The following is a 20,655-nucleotide window of genomic DNA, read 5'->3' on the forward strand; positions in this document are numbered from 1 at the left end:
TATTGAAGATGACATTGGTCCAAGACTCTGCAGTAGTTGAACTAATGCCAGGAGCTACAGCTGAGAAAGATAAGGCATAGTAAATCCTTCCTTCATGAGGCCTTAAAATAATTGGTTCCTGACTACCATCTTGCTTAACATTAGTTTAGAAGCTCATTGAACTAGTGTGATACCTGAATAGTGTGAGATCTTTCCTCTTGGAAGGGTGGGAAGTAATCAGTGCTACAAGTGCCACCAGAAAATCTTGGCAAACTACCAAAAGCTTTTAAATCTTGTAGCAATAACGGGGTTGCAGAAGGGCAAAACCAAAGTGACAATCAGAATGATTGTCAGGGGTCATCACCTCACAACAAATACTGGACTTCAGCCCTACTTCAGACTTTGAGTGAGTTCCTGCATACCCCATTACTTGGGGATATTCTGTTATGGAAACAAAGATGTTTTCAAAATGGATCTAAGTGATTCTATATTAGTAGGCTAGGCTTCTGGAAAAAGATTAAAGAGTATTTGCACACTTCTTTAAATAAGTTCAACAGCTTTTTCTTGGTAAGAGGGGCTTTGGTTGAATTTTATTCTCCAGCACAGTCAATTTTCACCTCAGTTTCTGAACCTTTGCCAATTGGCAAATAAAACAAAAGACCTGGTAACTGCAGGAAACCCTGTTTATGAGCTTTTTCAGAAAAATCTTTTTTTGATAATGAACTCTGGACTGCACACAGAGTCTGGAAATACAGACTTTATTACACTGCAATATTAGAGACTGATGAGTATTTCTGTTTTGCCTGAGGAGTTACTTTTAATGTGTAGGAATTAAATGCAGCTCTCAGACGTAAGGACATAGCTAAGCCCAGACAGCTAACTCCATGTAGTGCATTTTCCATTTTAACTAGCACTTCTTGACAGACAGTGATACCCTATGTTATACAAAGTCATAGAGTTATTTATGTTGTGTACATAAAATGTTATTTAGCCTCTTTCACAATGAAAAAAGAAATAATCATTCTTTGTCTGGCTCCTTTTCCCACGTGTACCACTAGAGGGTATAACTTACTATTACAAATAACCACGCTGAGAGGCTAATTCTTAGATTACATAGAATATAAGATGTTCATGAGTAATTAATAAGCCAAAGAAATATCTTAAGAAAGCTCGTGGGGGAGCTTTCCAGCTTCTACCCTGTCACTCCTTCTGTGTTTGAATACTGATTTTTAGATAGTCAGCTCATCTGTTACTCCATTTATCAGCGTATGCAATTTTATGATTGCATTATTCATTAATGTTGCAGTTGGGTGCTGTGCAAAGCAAATCAATATAAGGCTTAGAATGCAGTTACAAGGAAATTACTTTTCCTTAAAGCAGATGATCATCTACCTTAGTGCTGCATTATTTATTTTTTTTTACTTACTGTTATAATACCCCTAAGCTACATGAACTAAACCTTAGGCAGTTATTATTTGATGAAAACAAAAATTCTGTTGCTTTCACCCCCAAAATTTCTTTACACTTGAGCATAATGGGACTGATGAAAGTTACAGTATGCACTATCTTATTTGCATATGTTTCATTTAGGTATAAAAACACGGAGTTTAGCTTAGCTCAATTGATCCTAATCATTTAGCAGTAGCTCATTTTAGTCCAGCATGTACCTTTACAAACTAACACATAGGCTAAACAATAATAAAATTGCTTTGCTTTAAAATTGGCAATTTTCTCTAACTTGGCAGACATAAAGCATTTCTTGTTTACTACAATTACCTATATAAACAAATTGCAGGAGAGATTACAGATTGATTACAGAGCTGTAAATATTATTGATCCTATCAAGAGTGATGCTTCAGGAACTGAGCCTTCAAGAGCCCACTTAAGCTTTCTGTTACCTCAAGAAAAACGTGTACTCATAGGGATTTTCAGCTGATTCCATATTTTTTATTTATAAATTCTCTGATGTCCTAAATGTGTCAATCTTGTGTCTGACAGTAAAAAGCATTAATTTTTTTACAGTAAGCCTGAGAGTATAACACAAGACACTGTGGACAGATGGACAATGAACTAAGAAAGCTCTAAGTTATTTCTGGTCTGTAAGAGAACAATCAAACAGCTCTTCCAGAAGTGAGTGATCAAAATACCAACACTTAAACTGCTGATGCATTAGGAAGTCCAGAAGAATAATAATTAGGTTTCTTGATGATCTGTTTTCCTATTTCCTGCTAGCACAGAGGTAAAGCTGTACAGGCATATTTGCCAGATTTGTAATTAGTGGACTTGTATCCTGAAGTATTTCTGGCTTCCCCGTTTGCAGAAGTGATTGTGATTGCTTCAGTTTTTGTTTCATAACTGCTTTCACTACTGTATTTCTTCTCCAGCTGTCTACCTCCAAATCCAACATATTCTTTCCCGTTTCCTCATAGTTTAAATTAGGGTCGTTAATTTTGCATTGGAACCATACCCAGTAGTTGATTTGAAACAAAATAAGGATTCTCATTCTGTACCCTTGACAGAAATTTACTTCTCCTTACTTAGAGATCATCCACAAATACAATTTATTTGGCATTCAGCCCAACTGATGGGGTGTGAAACTTCTGGTGAAAGAAAGAAGGAGCAGCTGGCCACAGGGAGAGAGGTACAGGACCTTCTCAAGGGAATATTCTGCCAACTGAATTTTTATTTTATCAGCAGCTGATGCTCTTTGAGAGCTCCCCAGCTCCTCCACAGTGCTACAACTATTTGGCCATGCTTTGAGGGTGGAAGCTGCCAACAGGTAAAGTCAAAGAGTATAAATGTATTTATATGTAATAAAAAGGTAAAGTGGTACCAGACTCTCATCCATTCTTCCTAAACCAGATGCAGTTGTGGGGATGTAATACACCTGAAATGACTCTCTTTAGTCTAGGAAATTGAAGCCCAGTCTTACCAGCTAACATTAATGATCTGGAACAAGTCCCCTTTTTCTCATATGGAAGTAGAATGTGGGATCCTTTACCTAAAAGATCTGCTCTAGTTTAACCACAGTTATTGAAAATGAGGGGGGAATCACTTGAAGGATGCACACAGCCCACATACATACAAGATCAGAACATCTAAATGTGGCACTTCCTTCCAAACTGAAAACCTCTCCATGCCTTAGAATCCTCTCTGGGTGGGAAGGTGGGTGTGCTGGTTCTCCAGCATCAGTCCAGCCCCAGGCAGTACTGCACAAAACCCAGTTATCATTAATACTATTTATTTCGGACATGTTTCAACTCTTGATATTTTAGTATTATCCATGCAAAACGGAGGCAAAATCACTATGTATTTGATCTACTGCATTTGATTTTTATTTTAACAAAAGTTGTAATTCAATCAAATGCAGCAATAGCAATTTTTATTTCCTTTTTATATACTATGTGTTACTAAATCTGTTGCTAACTTGTGGCTTTTGTAATTCTTTTTAAACAATATTTAACATGGTATTGCAAGTTCAAGTGCTATCTTTTAATCTGTATTTTGGTCATGGCCAAACAGAAAATAATCCAAACCTGTTCAAATGACACAAGAAAACATAACAACCTTCATAATCTATTGCAGCCTGTCTATATGTGTTTAAAACTGACTCTTATTGGCAGATAAAAGAACCTAAACCAGTAGGAATGGATCAAAGGTATAGCTACTAAGTAAGGTTCCCTAGCAATGGATGAAATATATTTTGCATAGATGTGGATTTTCAGATGTAATTATTCATCTCTGGGTCACTGTTTTGCCAGTGTTGCTGTACATGACTAACAGCTGTTGTTTTCCACCCAGGAGATGGCTGTATTTCAGAGGCTGGTAAAATGATACCTGTACATGTATTCAGGAGCTGCTTTAAGATCCTTTTGTGTTAGTTGGTGTTATGAGACTTTCCTGGATGATTTCGTCTAAAACATAAGGATGACATTGGAGGAATCTTCCATTTTAAATGAACCCTGCTAAATATCTGCAGAGACACAGCCCATATGTTCCAATCCAGACACCTCAGTCGGCACTAGTTGCCAATGTAGGAAGAAGAACAAAGAGAAAAAAAAATGACTACGTTGTCATTTTTGGAAAAGGCAGAGCATGAAGGAAAGGCGACAAAGGTGGAATAAGACTGGACAACAGTCTGGTTAGGCACTTCAAGACAGATATCTTAAATCTATTTCTCCATTTTAACTGGTTTTTTTGCTTTCACGTGCTGCTTCATTTCACGTTGCCAGGCCCCAAGCAAAACGAAAAGAAAACCAAAATCAAAAGCCCAAATTACACAAAGTCACCAGACTGAGCTAGAAATCACACAATTTGCAAAGGTTTCTGGCACGAGTGGGGAATTAGCGCAGTTGTTTTGTGGCGCCTCTTGCCCATTGCAGCTGCACAGGGGCACTGGCACCGCCGGCCCTCCGGACCGTGAGTCAGACTGCGCAGAGGCCTCGGTGCCTGTGTGGGGTCACCGCGCCAACATCCCTCTCGAATTCGAACAGCTCATCCCCACCAGGCGCCAAGTGCTGCCCCAGAGCCCTGCTGAGTCCTTTCCGGGGCTTCCTTCCTCCTCAGCGGCTGCGACACCATCTTCCCTCCCGCCCGAGCCAGACAGGGCTTCGACCCCGTTATCTGGGAACAAGGCTATAAAGAGGCAGGAAACGGCCTCTTGGAGCACGTAGGAAGTTATCTCGAGATCAGAGATGATTATCACAGCGGTCCGTTTTGTTCCTTACAAAAAAAAAAAAAAAATTAACTAGTAAAAGACCAAAACCTCAGGGGAGGCGATGTCTGTCTCCAAACCGCCTGGGGTCAGGGTGCTGTCACCGCTCGGATCCAGGAGTGCGGAGGGGAGGGAAGCAGGAGAGACCCCGGACGGAAGGGAACCGCACGGTGCCTCGGGGCACCGAGGCGAAGAGGGGAAAGCCTGGGACTGGGCGGCACCGAGGAGGGAGGATATGCCGAGAGAGGGATGGGCAAAAGATGGAGAGTCCCCCTCAGATGTCTTAAAATCAAGAGCTGGGCAGTTTTTGTGGGTGACCTGCGCCAAAGCGCGCCTGCAGCACCGAGGGAGCCCTGCCCTGTGAGGGGCTGCGGTGGGCGCGGGGCCACCCCTGCCTCACTCAGCGCACGTTCACTCACCCCGGCCGGGGGCGCGCCGGGAAGGTCTAAGTGACTCCAGCCCGGGGAACTGCGGAAGGAGGGCTCTCCCTGCGCCCTGAACACCAGGACGGGGCACCGAGACCCCGTCCCGCCGCCACCGCCCTCAGCCCGGCCCCGGGGCGGGCGCGGCCGCGCGCCGCCGCCGCCATGGCGCGTGCGCGGGGCGGTGTCTGGGAGCGCTCCCGCCGCCCGGCGCCGCCGCCATTTTGGTGCTTGGCTCGCGAGGGGAGGGAACCCGCGGGAGGACGCGGCGCCCGGCGCTTCTGCCTCCCCCGTCCCGCCCCGCGCCGGCTCCGCTCGCCGCCTGCCCGTGCCACCCGCCGCTGTTCTTCGCCAACCCGCCTGGCCGGGCCCGCCACAGGCCTGAGAGAGGCGGGAAGGATGCCCTGCACACCCCGCCGCTGAGGGAGACTCGGGGGCCCTGAGCGCCGCGTCTGGCCAGCCCCACCCCAGCCGCTCCTCGGCCCTCCGCCTCTGGCGGCGCGGAGCTTCCTTCTCCCCTTTTCCCTGGGTTTCCTCTCTCCTGGGCTGGGCACGAGCCGCTTTCCCCCTCGCCCCCTGCCCGCGCCGCCTCCCAGGCCTCTCTGCCCAGGCCTTCCCTTCTCCGAGTCTCTTCCTCTGCCTGGGCCTTCGGGCTCCTCACCTTCCTTCCTCCCCTCCCTTCCCCTTCCCCGGCCGGAGCCATGTCCTCCGCCGCTCGTTTCGATTCGTCGGACCGCTCCAGCTGGTACGTGGGCCCGGTGTCCCGGGCGGAGGCGCAGACGCGGCTGCAGGGGCAGCGGCACGGCATGTTCCTGGTGCGGGACTCGTCCACCTGCCCGGGCGATTATGTCCTCTCGGTGTCCGAGAACTCCCGCGTTTCCCACTACATCATCAACTCCTTGCCCAACCGCCGCTTTAAGATCGGCGACCAGGAGTTCGAGCACCTGCCCGCCCTGCTGGAGTTCTACAAGATCCACTACCTGGACACCACCACCCTCATCGAGCCCGCGCCCAGGTGAGTGCCACCCTGCCCCCGCCCCCCGCACCGCCACCTTTGCTCCAGGTGGCACCAGGAGGCGAGACCTATAAAGGTGTCATAGTCCAGCCGAGTAGCTCCGGGATCCTGGCAGTGGATATACTATGTGTACGAAGGAAACATTTCTTTCTTATACTGGGCCTTCTTAAGGCTCTGGCTCTCCCTGACCATTACGGGTTGTTCTTTCAGTCAAATCATCCACATAACGCAGCGGCCCTGTCCTTACAGTACGTGTAGATGTGTAAAGGTACTGTGTAACTCTCTACCACTGTCTATAATTGCCTTGCAAGAGGGTGTGGTCGTGCCGAAGCACGTCACCCTTTCTGTGTTACCCTGCTGGTATTGTCTTAATGTTCCAAGGATGGTTGAGAAGCTGGTTCACCCGTTTTCTCAGGGATTGAAGTACAGCCTCGGAGCATAATTTGCTGTCTGCCCCTGCATCCACACTGATTACAATAGAACAGGCCTTTATGTGATTAGGCTGCTTCACCCTGTTATGTCAGCATTAATACATTCTAGAACAGCATTTCCCAAACTCCTAGAGTGGCACTCCCACCCCAGAAAAATGTAAAGCATTTATTTCTCACAGTTTGGTTATGTCACTTTATATCTATATCTGCATACTCTGAGAAATGCTGTTCTAGGAGGATGGGAAAATGTGACTTGGCTATGAGCTCCTTCTTTGTCCTGTTCCCAGCATGGGACATACCTGCAACCTGCATCAGTAAACTGCTCATCAAAAACCCTAGAACACATACTCCTTATTTTTCATCAATAAAGCCTTTCTCAGTATCTTATTTCAAAGCTTTTGGGCTTCCTGGATAGAATGAAGAGAAATAAAAACTAGAAAAGTAGTGGCAAATTAAAAAGAGAAATTCAGATTGGTTCACTTCTAAATTCTGCATTTTAAAATCTTATTCCGTTTTGCAGATTAGCAAGTTCTTATAGGAGAAGAATAACTTTGAGGTTTATAATCACAATTTAACCTTGGCATAGACCAGTAGTTAATGACAATCAGTTGTCAAAGGTTGACAATAGCTTGTCAAGTTGAAAAAACTCAAGTGGTCAGAAGTCTTTCTGAGAAGCTATCAGGTGATGAGCAGGATGTGACAGAAAGCACTAGCTTTAAGAACTCTTCAAGCTGCTCACAAGTCTTCTGTGTAGTGACTGTGGCTAGAAGGATGGGGAGGTAAAAAAAATATCACTTCCACCATTGCAGGAATGCTTAACTGGAGCTGCCCAGTGTTATGTGCATGCTTAAACTTGTGGACAGTTGGGAGCAAAGAAGTCTTACACTGAAGCAATCTTTATGCTTTATCTCTGTTCTCTGAACCTGGATACTCTTGTACCTTTCTTGATGAAAAAACTCATTCTTAATCATTTATGACCATGGCTGACTTGGCTTTCTCAAAGCATTTGAAAACTTGGAGCTGATTTCACTTGCTCACTTGGTATTTGTCAGGAGTCCTGGGTGAAATGTTCTATGAACATTTTAGTACCACCTTATTTTCAAGGTTTCAATTGCTTATTGTTCTTCCCAGCACAGACAGATGGGACCCAACCTGCTGTGAACTGACAGGCTTTTTTTATAAGGATCAACTAGGTGGTTTTCCCTAGCATGATTTTTGTTAAACCTCTTTTTAGAAAAATCAGTGACGTGGTTGATGGTTTGAAATTCTGTTCTAAGGAAACTTCCTGCTGCAAGAGGGAGGATGAGAGGTAGCATTTCCGGATTTCTTTTTATTTTATTTTTAGTTAATGGACTAGATTTAGAATAGGGGTGGACAGGTATTTGCTTCAGAACTCTTATGCTAACTCTTATTTCTCTGGCATTTTCATTGCACTCAGATGCTTGTGCTTCTGAAAGCTGTTCATTCTTTTAATGTCATAAAGTACAACCTGAAAGGTGGTTTTTGCAGTAGAATTAAGCAGTTTGTTGTACAGAGCCGTGCAGTACTTTTAGATCTCAAATATGACATTTTAAACTTTCAAACAGTTGAAAATAGATTGTTTTAAACTTCCTATTTGTTTTGTGTCTCTAATAGTGAGCTCTGACCATCATTACAGATGTTCCTGAGCTCTTGCCTATGCAGAGTGACTGCTCCCTGAAGGGTTCTCTCTCTCCCCCCTCTTTGACTGCAGCAGGGTGTCTGAAAGATTGAATATCTTTCTGTTCAGGGCTTCTGGCATATCGTGCAAAAATCATAGGGGTTTGAATTCCATCATATTTTGCAAGTAGCAGAAGAGAATTGAAGTAGGCTAATGACATGCATTCTTGCTATCATATCTTAGATAATAAGTATCTGCTGTGGCCTATATCCGTTAAGATTTCTGACAGCTGCTTCGAATAAAATGTATAACATTTAGGATGGAAATACATTGCAGGGAAAATAGTCTCATTTGATGGCCAGTAGAATATTATCACAGACAACAAAGTGACTGTATTTGACATATGATGGACATAGTAATAAACAATTATGTGAATAAAGTAAAGATAATACTATGGTTAAGAAGGCAATGGAATATTTCTAGAAGGCTAGCTTTTTTTCCTTACTCCTTTCTTACCAGTGGATGCAAGTATTTCATACTGTCTTTTATGAATATGTCATACTTCTGTTCTGTTTTTCCACTATGGTGCCTCAAGTCTGGCATTTAGAGTTAGTAAAGTCTCTAGAAGTGGATGCTGTAGTCAAAAATCAAACAAATCATTTGGGTGACTTTGGGTGGGGGGGCTCTTGGAGAGATTCACAGCTACATTTTTATGGACCTTCCACCCCAGTCATCCAAATGATTTTTATTTGTTTTCTCTCTCATGCCTGTCATAACTTAAGCTATAGAATTAACTTTACTCCGCTCAGAAGTCCTCACAACAATCCAGAACAGGAGGATGAAGATTTTGCATTATTTCTCCCTGTTCTCTGCATCTGTGATAGATTTTTATTGGGTTTCTGGGGTAGCTAATTTGGGTATTTAAGTAATTACTTGAGAGCATGAGTTACTCATGAAATGCCTCACAGTGCTACCAAGCCAATACTTTCATTACAAAGCTGAACAAGTAATTCTCTAATCGATGCTCCTGCTGTAAAACCGGTACTTGGCTTTGTTACTGGAAACACAAACCAGTAGCCATCACTTTTACCAAGTCTTCTTTACACTTAGGTATCCAAGTCCACCCATGGGATCTGGATCTGCCCCTGCTCTGTCCACTGCAGAAGAAAATGTGGAGTATGTTCGGACTCTCTATGACTTTCCTGGCAATGATGCCGAGGATCTTCCATTTAAAAAGGGCGAGATACTGGTCATTGTGGAGAAGCCAGAAGAACAGTGGTGGAGCGCCAGAAACAAGGATGGTCGGATTGGGATGATTCCTGTTCCTTATGTAGAAAAGCTAGTCAGATCTTCTATTGGGAAGCATGGAAACAGGAATTCCAACAGTTACGGTATTCCAGAACCTGCCCACGCTTATGCTCAGCCTCAAACTGCAAGTCCCCTTCCCTCAGTATCCAGCACACCCGGAGCAGTGATCAATCCTCTGCCATCAACACAGAACGGACCAGTCTATGCCAAAGCTATCCAAAAGAGAGTACCCTGTGCTTATGACAAGACTGCACTGGCATTAGAGGTAAGTGTTTCCTCTCAAGTCTTAGGGTTTTCAGTTGCCTTGTTAAACGAAGAAACTAAAAGTTGTCAGTGGTGAAGCCAGTGTGCCTGACTTTGTATGAAATCTGCTGAGTTATGTCAAGGGACTGACAAGTTAGGTCACAGTCTGAAGAAACATCTACAAAAATTGCTTCATCTATAGCACTTCCTTTGAGAGAAGTGACCAAGTCAGTAGCTTCAGGACCTGTATTTTCCCTCCCTTGCTTGTTCAACAGTTCAGATGTTGCAAGGGTAGTGGAGTGTACACATGCTGCTGTGGAAGTAAGTGCTAGTCAGAGGATGACTTGGCTTCTCCACCTAATCTTGGAGAAGGAAAGAGATGTTTCATTAATCACTGCAGTGTTCCAGATTGAGAACTGGCATCCTTCAGAGAAAGGTAAGGATTGCTGATACACACAGTCTTTCTGATCCTCAGCTGCACTTGATCTCATACTGAGAGCTGAAATCTGAGCAGAATATATAAGAAATACTTCAGTCCCTTTTACTTTTGAAAAAGTGGAATTTGAGACACCTTAAGACCTAAATTGGGGGTGAAGAGGTCAGATGAAGGAGTGTAATGTAACCTCTAAAGTTGTGCTGGAAGTTCCTGTGCTTGCCAAAGCATTTTTTGTTTTATTTTTATTAGGGATATCTTTAAGATTTTAAAGCTTTAGTCTGTAAATAGTAAAGAATACGTGTTACAGTGTTAGTTTAACTGAAGTAAATGATGGATTGGAATACGTTTTCTAAAGCTATATCCAAAACATTGAGACTGTTACTGTTACTTTTATATTTAGATTATTAACCACAGTTAAAAAGTATCTCCTCTGGAAAAAATGCTGGTGTCCAAGGTTAAATCTGAGTGTGCTGCAATACCTTCAATGAACAAATGCAAGGAAACAAGCATAGGAAGCAACAACATTTTAGCAAGTAAAATAGTGGTTTTAAAAATACTTTTGAACTTTTCCTGTTGCTTTTTCTCAGTCTCTTTGCAAGTTAAAGCTGTTACCTATGGCTGATACTTTGGACTGAAATTTGAAAGGTTATATTTGTGACTTCCAGTTATTCACAATACTCGCCCTAAGTGTTTTTTCCTCCTGTAAGACTTCTACAGGTGATTACTCTTATGGGGTTAAAAGTTAAATATATATCACTGGGTTTTCTTTGTGTCTTATGAAATCTAGCAGCTTGTTGTTTGTGAACAGTGTGTGAAAATTATCATAGAACAAAGTGTAAATTCACTGCCAGTTGCACTGTACAGAAGATTCCTGCCAAAACTACTTATGCTTCTGAAAGCAAAGCACGGCAAGCAATTGATTTGATTGTGTTATCAATGTGCCATGGAATTACTTCAGGGAACTTGCATTGCTCCAGGGTGGCAGAACCACTTGGAAAGTTGGCCCCAAATAGACTTTTCTGACTTGCTCTTTAGGTGAACTAGTTAATCCTGTCAATTTAGCCACTCTAGGATACCAGTAGGATTAATTCTCTGACCAACACGTAGGTTTGACTTGTTTTGAACCTTCAAATTGCTGAAGTTTTGTTTGAGAGATTCTTCTCATCCAATAATCACTTACTGCCTCATGCCTTTTTGTCTTCCCATGCAGTCTGGTTTTTTTTGCAAGTGCACCTTATGCACACTGTGCCCTCTCAAGAGCTTCAGAAGCAGAATTCTGGGAACTGATCCATCTTTCCATTGAAATCAGTGATTACAGCTTCTCCCTACCTATCCATGCATAGGGAACTTTTTTGTCACATAGACTATTCTTAAAGAAAAACACATTCATCTTTTCATGATTTTCCCTCAGGCTGCCAAACACCTGCAGGGCCATGATGATATATTTAATCTCAGCCTTGTCAGGGCTCTACACATCACTAAATAATCTAAACCATTTGAAGCTTCTGTTTTGTAAGACCACTGAGAGTAGCTTGTGTTAGACAAAGAACAGGTTGTGGGAATGTCCTGGGGAAGAAAGTTCATGGTGTTCTTTCATAAGAATAGTATTTGACATACTCTACCTTAGTATAAGTGTACTCTAAATGGAAGCCCAGCTTGTACAGGTAGCACACCTTGTTAGTACAATTACATGGTTCCTGATTGTGCAATCTCATTTAAACTGACAAAACAATATAGGAGCAAAATATCTGTTTGCTGGCTCTAGCCCTGTGTGGTCAGCACACAGACAGTACTTAAAAGGAAGAGAATACCATCTGGAGTAAATAAAGCTATTGCATAGTAATGCTTGACTTCCTTTTAAGTGGAGGGATGTCATTCTCCTGGGTTCAGCTTGAAAATGGGACAAGCTCCCTGCTTGCAGGTCCAGTTTTTCTATTGTACACTATTGCTTACATAAGCTGACAGAATTTCTCTTTAAGAAAAGGTAAAAATTCATAGCCAGCCTGTTATAGAGAAGTTTGTTTTGTAAGCAAAGTATACTATTTTTATTTATTTATTTAAATTTATCAAATGAAAAATGTAAAGTGACTGTTCTACAGAAAATCTGAAACAAGACCTGTTCGGTTAGATAACAATGGAGTGTTCAGCTTTTAAATAGTATTTAAAGTGTGACAGTTTAAGAGCAACTGCAATGTTGTTTCTGTAGGATACTAGGTACTAGGGCATTTATTACTGCTGGGCTACATTTATTTAGCATTCATATAGAATCACAGAATGATTTGGGTTGGAAGAGACCTTAAAGATCATCTTGTTGCAACCCCCTAATGCCACCTTCCATTAGACCAGGTTGCTCCAAGCTCTGTCCATCTTGGCCTTGAACACTTCCAGGGATGGGGAGTTAACAACCTCTCTGGATAACACTATTGGTATTATTGAAATGACTGATGTCTAAGTGTTGACTAGATCCTACTGCATTATATACTCTACTTTTATTCTCTAAAATAAAAAATTATAATCTGTTTATATGCTAAAATGTTAGTTTCAAGTGTAGCTACTATCTCAAAGCTTACAGCTGGTGGTACATATAACTTTGGGCATCTATCTGCACTAGGGAACAATTAAAGCCTGTGATAAGTTACATGTATTTCTAAGATTTATGTATGCTCTTGTCAGTTGAGTTAGTTACCTTGGCAGTTCAGATTTAATGCTTTTAATTAAATGAAGTCTGTAGTTTCTCACTACAACTATTACTAATATATGTAGAATTTTCATGGATACTGCATTAAAAAAAAAAAACAACAAAGAAAACCCAACCAAAAACCAGACCACCAAACAACCAAACCACAAAATAAAAATAAAAGAACTCCAACCAACAACTGAAAAGCACAACAGCCAACCCAGATCTGTTTCTTTACTTGGGTGCTTTAAGCCAAGAAGCTATTTCCTTCCTTTCTGGTGCTGTAGAGGAAGGGATATGAAGGACAGGGATACAGTGTCCTGTGTTTACTGGGACTAGAACTCTACCTTACAGGGTTATGTGCTGCTGTTCTTCAATCCTGCTTTACTATGGAAAACTAGGAGGGCAATCTTATGTTCAAAGGTCATAGCATATGGGAACAGCAGTTGAAGAAGGTGATGAATTTTGTAAGAGCAGAAACTCTGGCACTGTCGCTGTGATACAGAGCAGCAAAGTCTACCTGGAAGTTTCCCAGCATTTAATAACTAGTAGTAGTCCTATAGCCAGCCTGTTAGTAATAATATGCTAACAAAGTTTTTTTCTAAACTGATAAGCTCAAACCAGGACACGAACAACAACTTCCAAATTCACTTGTAAAATGGAACAAAATGGCATAAGGGACCAGAAAATGGGAGATCAGCGGCAGCCACTGGATTTATACCTGTCACATGTTTAAAGAATGGTTCCTAAATAAATTGCAAGAGCTCTAATAAGTGTCATAGACAATTTTGAAGGCAGGAATAGTCCTAGACTTCATCTCCAGACTTAACATGACAGCGTTTTGGAATCAGAGATTTTTTTAAACAAGAGTTGCACTATATTTTTATAGCAAAGTTTTATACTAATGATAGGTTTTTGTAGCCCTGTGCCAGCATTATACTGTTAAGTAGTTTATCTTTTCATGATGTATCAATCATATACATGTGTGTTTGCTATACAAAGTTAACCCGTCAGGGAAATGTTTATAATTATATAACTGACTTACAATATTTCTCTTGAGCTTGTTACAATTAGGTTACAGTTAACTTTTTCCCTCTTCAAAGGAAAGTTGAGAGAAGTAGGCCAAAATGTGCTAGTAGGAGAACTTTCTTAATTAGGAAATTAGGCTACTTCTTTCAGTAGACAACAAGCATTGTGTTTTTCTCAAGCCAAGAAAACTGAGTATTGCTGTATTAAAGATTAAAATGCATCTAACCCACAAGGTCTGGATTTTGAGCAAAATATTGAGTCTGTACTTCTGAAGGGTTGATTGGGGAACTTCAGTTGTTTTAACTATTGAATTGAAAGTGAGCTCTCCAAATTCTGTACAATCATGACAGGTGGTTTAATCCAAGGGAGACAGGCTGCTATCATTTAAGGAAAAGCAGCACTTTTTCAGTGCTGCAACCCCTCCTCTGACTGTTTTCATAGCTCTAGGTGAAAAGCAAAGTTCCTTTGTTTTACTGTTCCTAGGTGAGGCCAGATTAATAGCATCTAGGACTTCCACATTTCTGTGCTGTCCTTTGACCTCTTTTCATGTCTCAAGAATAGAAAAAGTCTTTCCTCTGAACCATTTGATTCTCTGGTTTGGGCATCAGCTATTATTTTTCTGGCACAGAACATCAGAAGTGGAGGAAAATTAAGCTGTGCTTTCAGCCTGTTGGTCTCTTGGATCTTCGAATGCATAAAGCACCAGCGCCTTCAGTGTCCCTTTGTCTGTCTGCAGAGTGGTTGGATTCTGCCTCTTTCGTGTAGCTTCATACCTTTTAGAGACAATGGGATTTCAGGTAGTTTCTCAGTGTCTCCTGTTTGTTCTTCTCTGTTGGTTTTGGTAACTAACATTAGCGTATACAAAGAAGGTGAGGTGTGATGCTAATTAGGATAATGACTGAGATTCATCACCCCAGAGATTCCAGAGAGCTGTGCTTTCTGTAGTATTGACCCAGTGGGCTAAAAGAATGATTTAGAGTTTGAATGCATTTTTATCTCCTTAAACTTAGGTTACAGAACTCTATGAGCCATAGAACTGTTAACATACAGTGGTTGGAATATCTGTAAAACTCAATGAATTGGTTGACTGTGTGAATAAAATGGCATTTTATAGAGTATGAATCAGCTACAAATGGGAAACAGGTATGGAAGAGTCCAGAGTGAATGAAGCAACCTTTCTGACAGGCATGTTCCACAGCTCCTGTTTCCCCAGGGCTTTGAATTCATGCTCTAACAAGGACATAATGAAAGATGCTATCTAAAATACGTTTTGATTTTATCATTTGGGTGGAACCAAATGGCTGCATTTCAGAAGAATTACTCATTTCAGCAGTGATGCTTCCATCCAGTGATGCTTGTGTGCTTTAGGACTGGATTAACCTGAGAGATGCTGAGTCTACGGAAGTGTTATCCTAATTTATAGATAAGGGCCATGAGCTGCCCAGAGTCATACAGGAAGTCTGTGGCAGGGATGAGAATAGAACCAGGTCTCCTGACTCTTGTCCTGTGCCTAATCATAAGACAATCCCTCTGACTGGCTTAGAACACTCTCTGCAAAAAGTTAAATATTTTAGTGGGAGATTGCACCCCAACTGACCATATTATAGAAGCTTTATAAAGCACTTACCAAATAGTGCTTTTACTTAATATTTTGGGGGAAAATACATAGAGGGATTACTTGACCAGATTCTTCTCAACATTGCCAAAATGAAGGTCTTTAACTTAAGATCCATAAGTTACTCTATCATGAAATCAAGGTTCCTGCTCCAAAAAATCTCACTTCAGCATGCTGTTTCATCTAGCCTTCTCAGGGAAACTGCATTTTTGAGATAATATCACACAGGATGATATTCAGAAGCTTTCATTAAAAAATAAAATAAAAAATAATATAAAGTTATTGCAAACTAATTTAGTATTCCAGTGGTTCTTGGCATATAGGAGTATTTTTTGAGTAGCTTTTGTCAGCCAGCTCTTTAGTGGCAGATGCTGATGTATAAATACATATATATGTGTGTATATATATAGCTTTGCCCACCCAACAGTGTAAAGGACATTTTACATCCTTAATCTACATGGCAGTTTGTTGCAATGCAATAAGAGACATATTGTAAATATTTTTTTCACTCAGCTGAAGTAAGGCTCCCAAACCTATCCATGCTGTGAAATCATTCAGAGCCAAATTTTCTAGAGCTTCAAAATGAATAATGGATTGAACTCTACAGCACATGAACAGAATTATATTGTCGGATTCTCAGAAAATGCAGGTCCATGTTCTTGATCCATTATACTAGAGATGATTTTTAATATTAAAGGGTTTGAGGGTGGATTGGGTTTATGGTCTGGTGTAAATGCAATTTCCTGTTAGCTTTTAACTGGTGTGAAGTTGGCTGCATCTTCTTCAATTTGGTCTAAAACTTGGAACTTAGATCTGTCTTCAAGGGTTATTTAAATATAGCAATGTAACACTGAGTATTTATAGATATTATCAGCCTTTTCCTAAAGAGACATTCGCTGGGTTCCTGTTTAGGTCATCTTGTTACTATTTAAAGCTTTCTCTAGCCTTTCTATTTGGTGAGAAGTCTGACAAATCATGCTTTTTAGCAAATACACAATTAAAGCATGCTGCAGCAGGCCCTGCAGAGATGAAAACCAGTCAGGTTAATGCTGTGTGTACGTGCTGACTATCATGGGTAGCGTTCAGCTACTTCATCCTATGTATGCTGGCTTCATGTTTGAGTTCAGGAACAGCATAAATAAAAATGTCCATTTAAAAAAGTAATGTAGTCTGAGTTATATCCTGAGAACTCATGGGAGTTCAGAGAGTTTTCTCCTCTCTCAGAAGTACAAGATTACAATGGTTCCAAGTGTGATAGTCTCAGACTGGGGAAGGCTAGACAGGACACAAACAACCCAAAGAGTGGGAAAAAAATAGAGAAGGTAGAGCAACACATTTTGCTTAAATGTCTAGCTGTATTCTAACATGCAACATAAAGCTTAAATCTCTAGAAGTAGCTCCAAAGTTGGACAAACTATATTGTAAGAGATGTAACACTGAGTGACTGACTGGCAAGGAGTTTATTGTGGTATCTTAAATTTCACTTGAGGACTCTTGCTCCTGAGTGATCTTCAAAAATATCTATTGGAGTAATGGTAACTGGTTTAAATGGGCTTCAAATCATCTAGGGACATGCACATTGTTTTATAAACTAGTGGGTTTTAGTTTAACATAAAGTACATAGGTCTTACCTGAAAGATTTTAGTTTAAGGACCTTGGCCAAGGGCCTGTCTGCATCTATTCTGAATTTTAATACTATTTAGACAGTGTAGACAAGTGGTTATACATACTGTATCAAAATTAAAGTCTATTTTTTTTCCTTAAATAAGAAGATTAAAGCTAGTTTCCTTTGAATTTCATAGCAGTAGTCTGGTAACTGAGACTTAGCTACAAAGAGCTTGAACCTGGTTTGGGAAAGAAACTTATGAACTGTTGGCCCTTGGTCATAGGCTGGTTCTACTTTTTGTGACATTAGTTCTTAGCTGATAATGTCAGTTTTCTAATATTTACTATCATTACCACATAGAGTCAATTAAGTAAACAGGAAGGGAGGGGGAAAGTTAGAGAGCTGCTGCAAGAGACCACGTGTTCAGCTGTCCTGAAGCATTTGAGAATGAGCATTTAGCTCATCTTAAATGCTGCTTGTCAGATGGGATATTTTGCTTTCTAAATTGGCCTAATGCAAATTAAATACAGGTATTGAACAATAAGAGTGTAACATCATCGTGTAGGCTGATGTTTCTTGCTCCATCATAGTTTAGGCTTTTCTCATCTTTCACTGCCAGACAGGAAGAGACAGTTATGGTAGGAAAGGCTTGACATGTCATCATTCCTGTTTCAAATCCTTTGGCAGGAAGTAGAGGTGAAAACAACAAATAAAGCTAGAATCTTTATATCTAATACTAAAACAGAGAGGTTTGAGATTGCTTTTGCCTGCTTTAGAACTGTACCATTATTTTAGAAACTACAGAAGGTTCTCAGACTATGATAATCAGAACTAAAACTTCAAGTAATGGTTTCTTTGCCTTAGGGATCCTTCTTTGAAAAACTAAATTTCCTGTAGGTCAGCTGATGCTAAAACCAGTACAAGTACTGTGCTCTTTTGAATGGATGTTGAGTCTGATGGAAGCTTTAGTGATGTTAATTTGCATCTAAGCTAAAGATACTGTTGCATAAAGCTGCAAGGCTTTCTATAGGAAAAGGTGTAGTTCCGTAATTTGTCTTTCTATTGGTAAATCTACATGTTGAGTATATGTAAATACACATATATTCTGGGAAATACACAGACAACATTATCCTTTTTAGCAGCAAAATATTGGTAGTTAAGTGAAAGTGACTTTACAATTGTACCTTATGCCAAGAAGAGGGTGAGGTTTCTTTCCCTGTAATAGGCTTGTATTTGTTATTCCTCTTCATTTGATTTGCATCAGAGGTGTGATAACTTCTCTTTTTTTTCCAATCCCACAGGTTGGAGATATAGTGAAGGTTACAAGGATGAATATAAATGGTCAGTGGGAAGGAGAAGTCAACGGTCGGAAAGGGCTGTTCCCCTTCACACACGTGAAAATATTTGACCCTCAAAACCCAGATGAGAACGAGTGACTCCCTCTGCCCAATTTACACTGCTGCTTCATTTTCCTGGCTCTCATTAGCATTGTTTGAGGTGGGATGATGACTTAATGGCACATTGCTAGCATTGCCCATTTTCCAGCTTGCTGCAGTTTGACGGTTCTTTTAATATACATTTGGAGTACATACAACTGAAGTCACTGCCTGACCTTCATACCGTAGTTGCATCATCCAGAATTTTAGTTTCACTTTTAAAACTGTTGGGCCTTAAGCTGGAGAAGACTGAACCGGAATATTAGCAGAGAGGTATGGGAAGAAAACCTTTCCTCTTGAGACTTCCATGGACTTTTTCTAGTTTGCTCAGTAGGAAGAGCCCTAATCTTAGATCAAAACATGCAACTCGTGCATTACTGTCCAACGAAAAGCAACAACAAAAATGCAATTTTAGGACTGAAGAAGATTTAGTTTTAAAATTACCTGTCCTAAGGTAGTACATTTAAAATGACGGTCTCTTCAAAGGACAATAATTGGAGCTTATGTATTCTAAGCAGTTGTATTAGACACTGCTCCTTTCTGTTAACTCTTAAGCTTGTTGTTGACCTTCCTGAAACAGTGTGTGTTAAATGCAAATAACCATTGATTGAGCTGCATTGAAGCTGAGGCATTTATTTATAAGGAAACTTAGGAGGGTTTGATACTTGTAACCTGGTTTTGACATATTTAATGACTTTCTATGATTTTTGCAAGCACTAACTGTAGAAAGTGAGCTTTAAGGGGAAACACTTTGGCCTGGTCTATATACAGCTCTTCTGCTGTGTTGAAAGTGTAGTTTTACTAGTATAGAAGTGCTCATCTATTACTTGATAGACAGATCAGATTGCCACAGTGTGGAGAGGAGCAGGACAGAAGAACTTGGTAAATACTGATAAAATCCTCTTACTTCAACAATTAAACACCTTTTACATCCATTTCTCAGTAGGCTCCCTGCTCTCTCCAAAGTTTCCTAACTATGCCAGCCCCAGCTCATTGAAAGCTCCCTTTCAAACACAGTACCTTTTTTCCAGGGTGTCTCTGTGTTGCTCTGCTTCTCTTCCAGGGCTGCTTTCATCTTCTTTTGTTCTTCCCTCTTCTTCCTTGCTTGTACCCCAAGTACTCTGCATGTTATCATGAGTTTCTTTACCCTTCCAAATGAGTTGGCTCTGGTTTATATATGCCCCAGGTCCCTCCCCCTCCCAGCATCCTCTAGAAAATGGTTAATTGGAGTCAGCTGCCTGAGTTCCCCATGTGATAAATCAGTGTTCAGGCTGGAGGAGGCCACAAAGGTGTCTGTTATCAGTACAACTTCTTCCCTGTTTCTGTACCTAACCTATCCTGCTGTAACTGTACCTACAGCAGAGAGCACATGGCTGCAGGAAGTGCAGTCCATGGCATGCAGGTGCTCATCCTGAGCCTGGGTGCAGGATATCAAAGTGTAGGTGCAGTGGAATCCTGTGCCACCTTCTTCAAATGCGTGTTGTAGGTGAACTGGAATGCTCTTTTTAAAATGGTGGAATGCTGAATTAACAGAATACACGTCTGCAGAGACTACAACCAGAAAACCTCCCATTTCAGACAGCCTGGTTAAAGCAAATGTCCAGTGTGGAAGCTACAGGAAAACAGCAGCCTCCATTTTTCAACTTCTGAAGGCTGTCAGTTGTAGCAAAACGAGAAACGTCAAACACCCGCTTATAAATGTCAAATGATATAAACATTGTCTTAAGCTCCAGCACATTTTCTTGTCGATTTGTGTTACCTGATCCTAATAAAAGCACGTTGTTCTTAGTTCACATGGAAGTGCCATGAGATCCTGAGGTGGAAGGCATTGAACTGCAAAAATGGCATTTGCAACAAGACATTCAAAGTGCCGGGTTTTAAAGAAGTCTCTCCGTTCATCTGTTAGCTGTTTTCTGTAGTATTGATCGAGTGGCTGACAGTCTAGAAGTTCTTGTAGAGCATTTTACTACCAAATTAACTGTGAAGTAGAGTAGCATTGACTGAATTGTTTGGTGCTGTAATTCTTGACAATAGGCATTGACATTTTGTCTTGCAAAGAAAAGCTATGCAGCTCTTAACTAAAGAAGGTCATGCTTTTCCTGTGC

The 20,655-nt window shown here is 41.0% G+C and overlaps 2 protein-coding genes across 2 annotated transcripts in view; one reads left to right on the forward strand and one right to left on the reverse strand.

Moving 5' to 3' along the window:
• Positions 1-5,117, reverse strand: part of MED15 (mediator complex subunit 15) — a 47,573-nt gene extending 42,456 nt beyond the window's left edge. Inside the window, exon 1 of the mRNA XM_051805426.1 lies at positions 5,113-5,117. The gene's annotated coding sequence lies outside the window, so the exon portion shown is untranslated. The remainder of the gene's footprint in view (positions 1-5,112) is intronic.
• A 220-nt stretch (positions 5,118-5,337) lies between these two features.
• Positions 5,338-20,343, forward strand: CRKL (CRK like proto-oncogene, adaptor protein). Its single transcript, XM_051805437.1, has 3 exons — positions 5,338-6,130; positions 9,311-9,773; positions 18,416-20,343. The coding sequence occupies exons 1-3, from the start codon at positions 5,817-5,819 to the stop codon at positions 18,548-18,550; spliced, it is 912 nt and encodes a 303-aa protein (XP_051661397.1). The 5' UTR covers positions 5,338-5,816; the 3' UTR covers positions 18,551-20,343.
• The last annotated feature ends 312 nt before the right edge of the window (positions 20,344-20,655 follow it).

This window comes from Manacus candei, unplaced genomic scaffold, assembly GCF_025592945.1.
Source record: "Manacus candei isolate 608988 ecotype Guabito, Panama unplaced genomic scaffold, ASM2559294v1 h1tg000064l, whole genome shotgun sequence".
Classification (NCBI taxonomy): domain Eukaryota; kingdom Metazoa; phylum Chordata; class Aves; order Passeriformes; family Pipridae; genus Manacus; species Manacus candei.

Coding starts and splice junctions, on each gene's coding strand:
- CRKL (XM_051805437.1), top strand. CDS start 5,817: ATGTCCTCCGCCGCTCGTTTCGATTCGTCGGACCGCTCCAGCTGGTAC. Junction 6,131..9,310: donor CTCATCGAGCCCGCGCCCAG/GTGAGTGCCACC, acceptor CTTTACACTTAG/GTATCCAAGTCCACCCATGG. Junction 9,774..18,415: donor AGACTGCACTGGCATTAGAG/GTAAGTGTTTCC, acceptor CCAATCCCACAG/GTTGGAGATATAGTGAAGGT.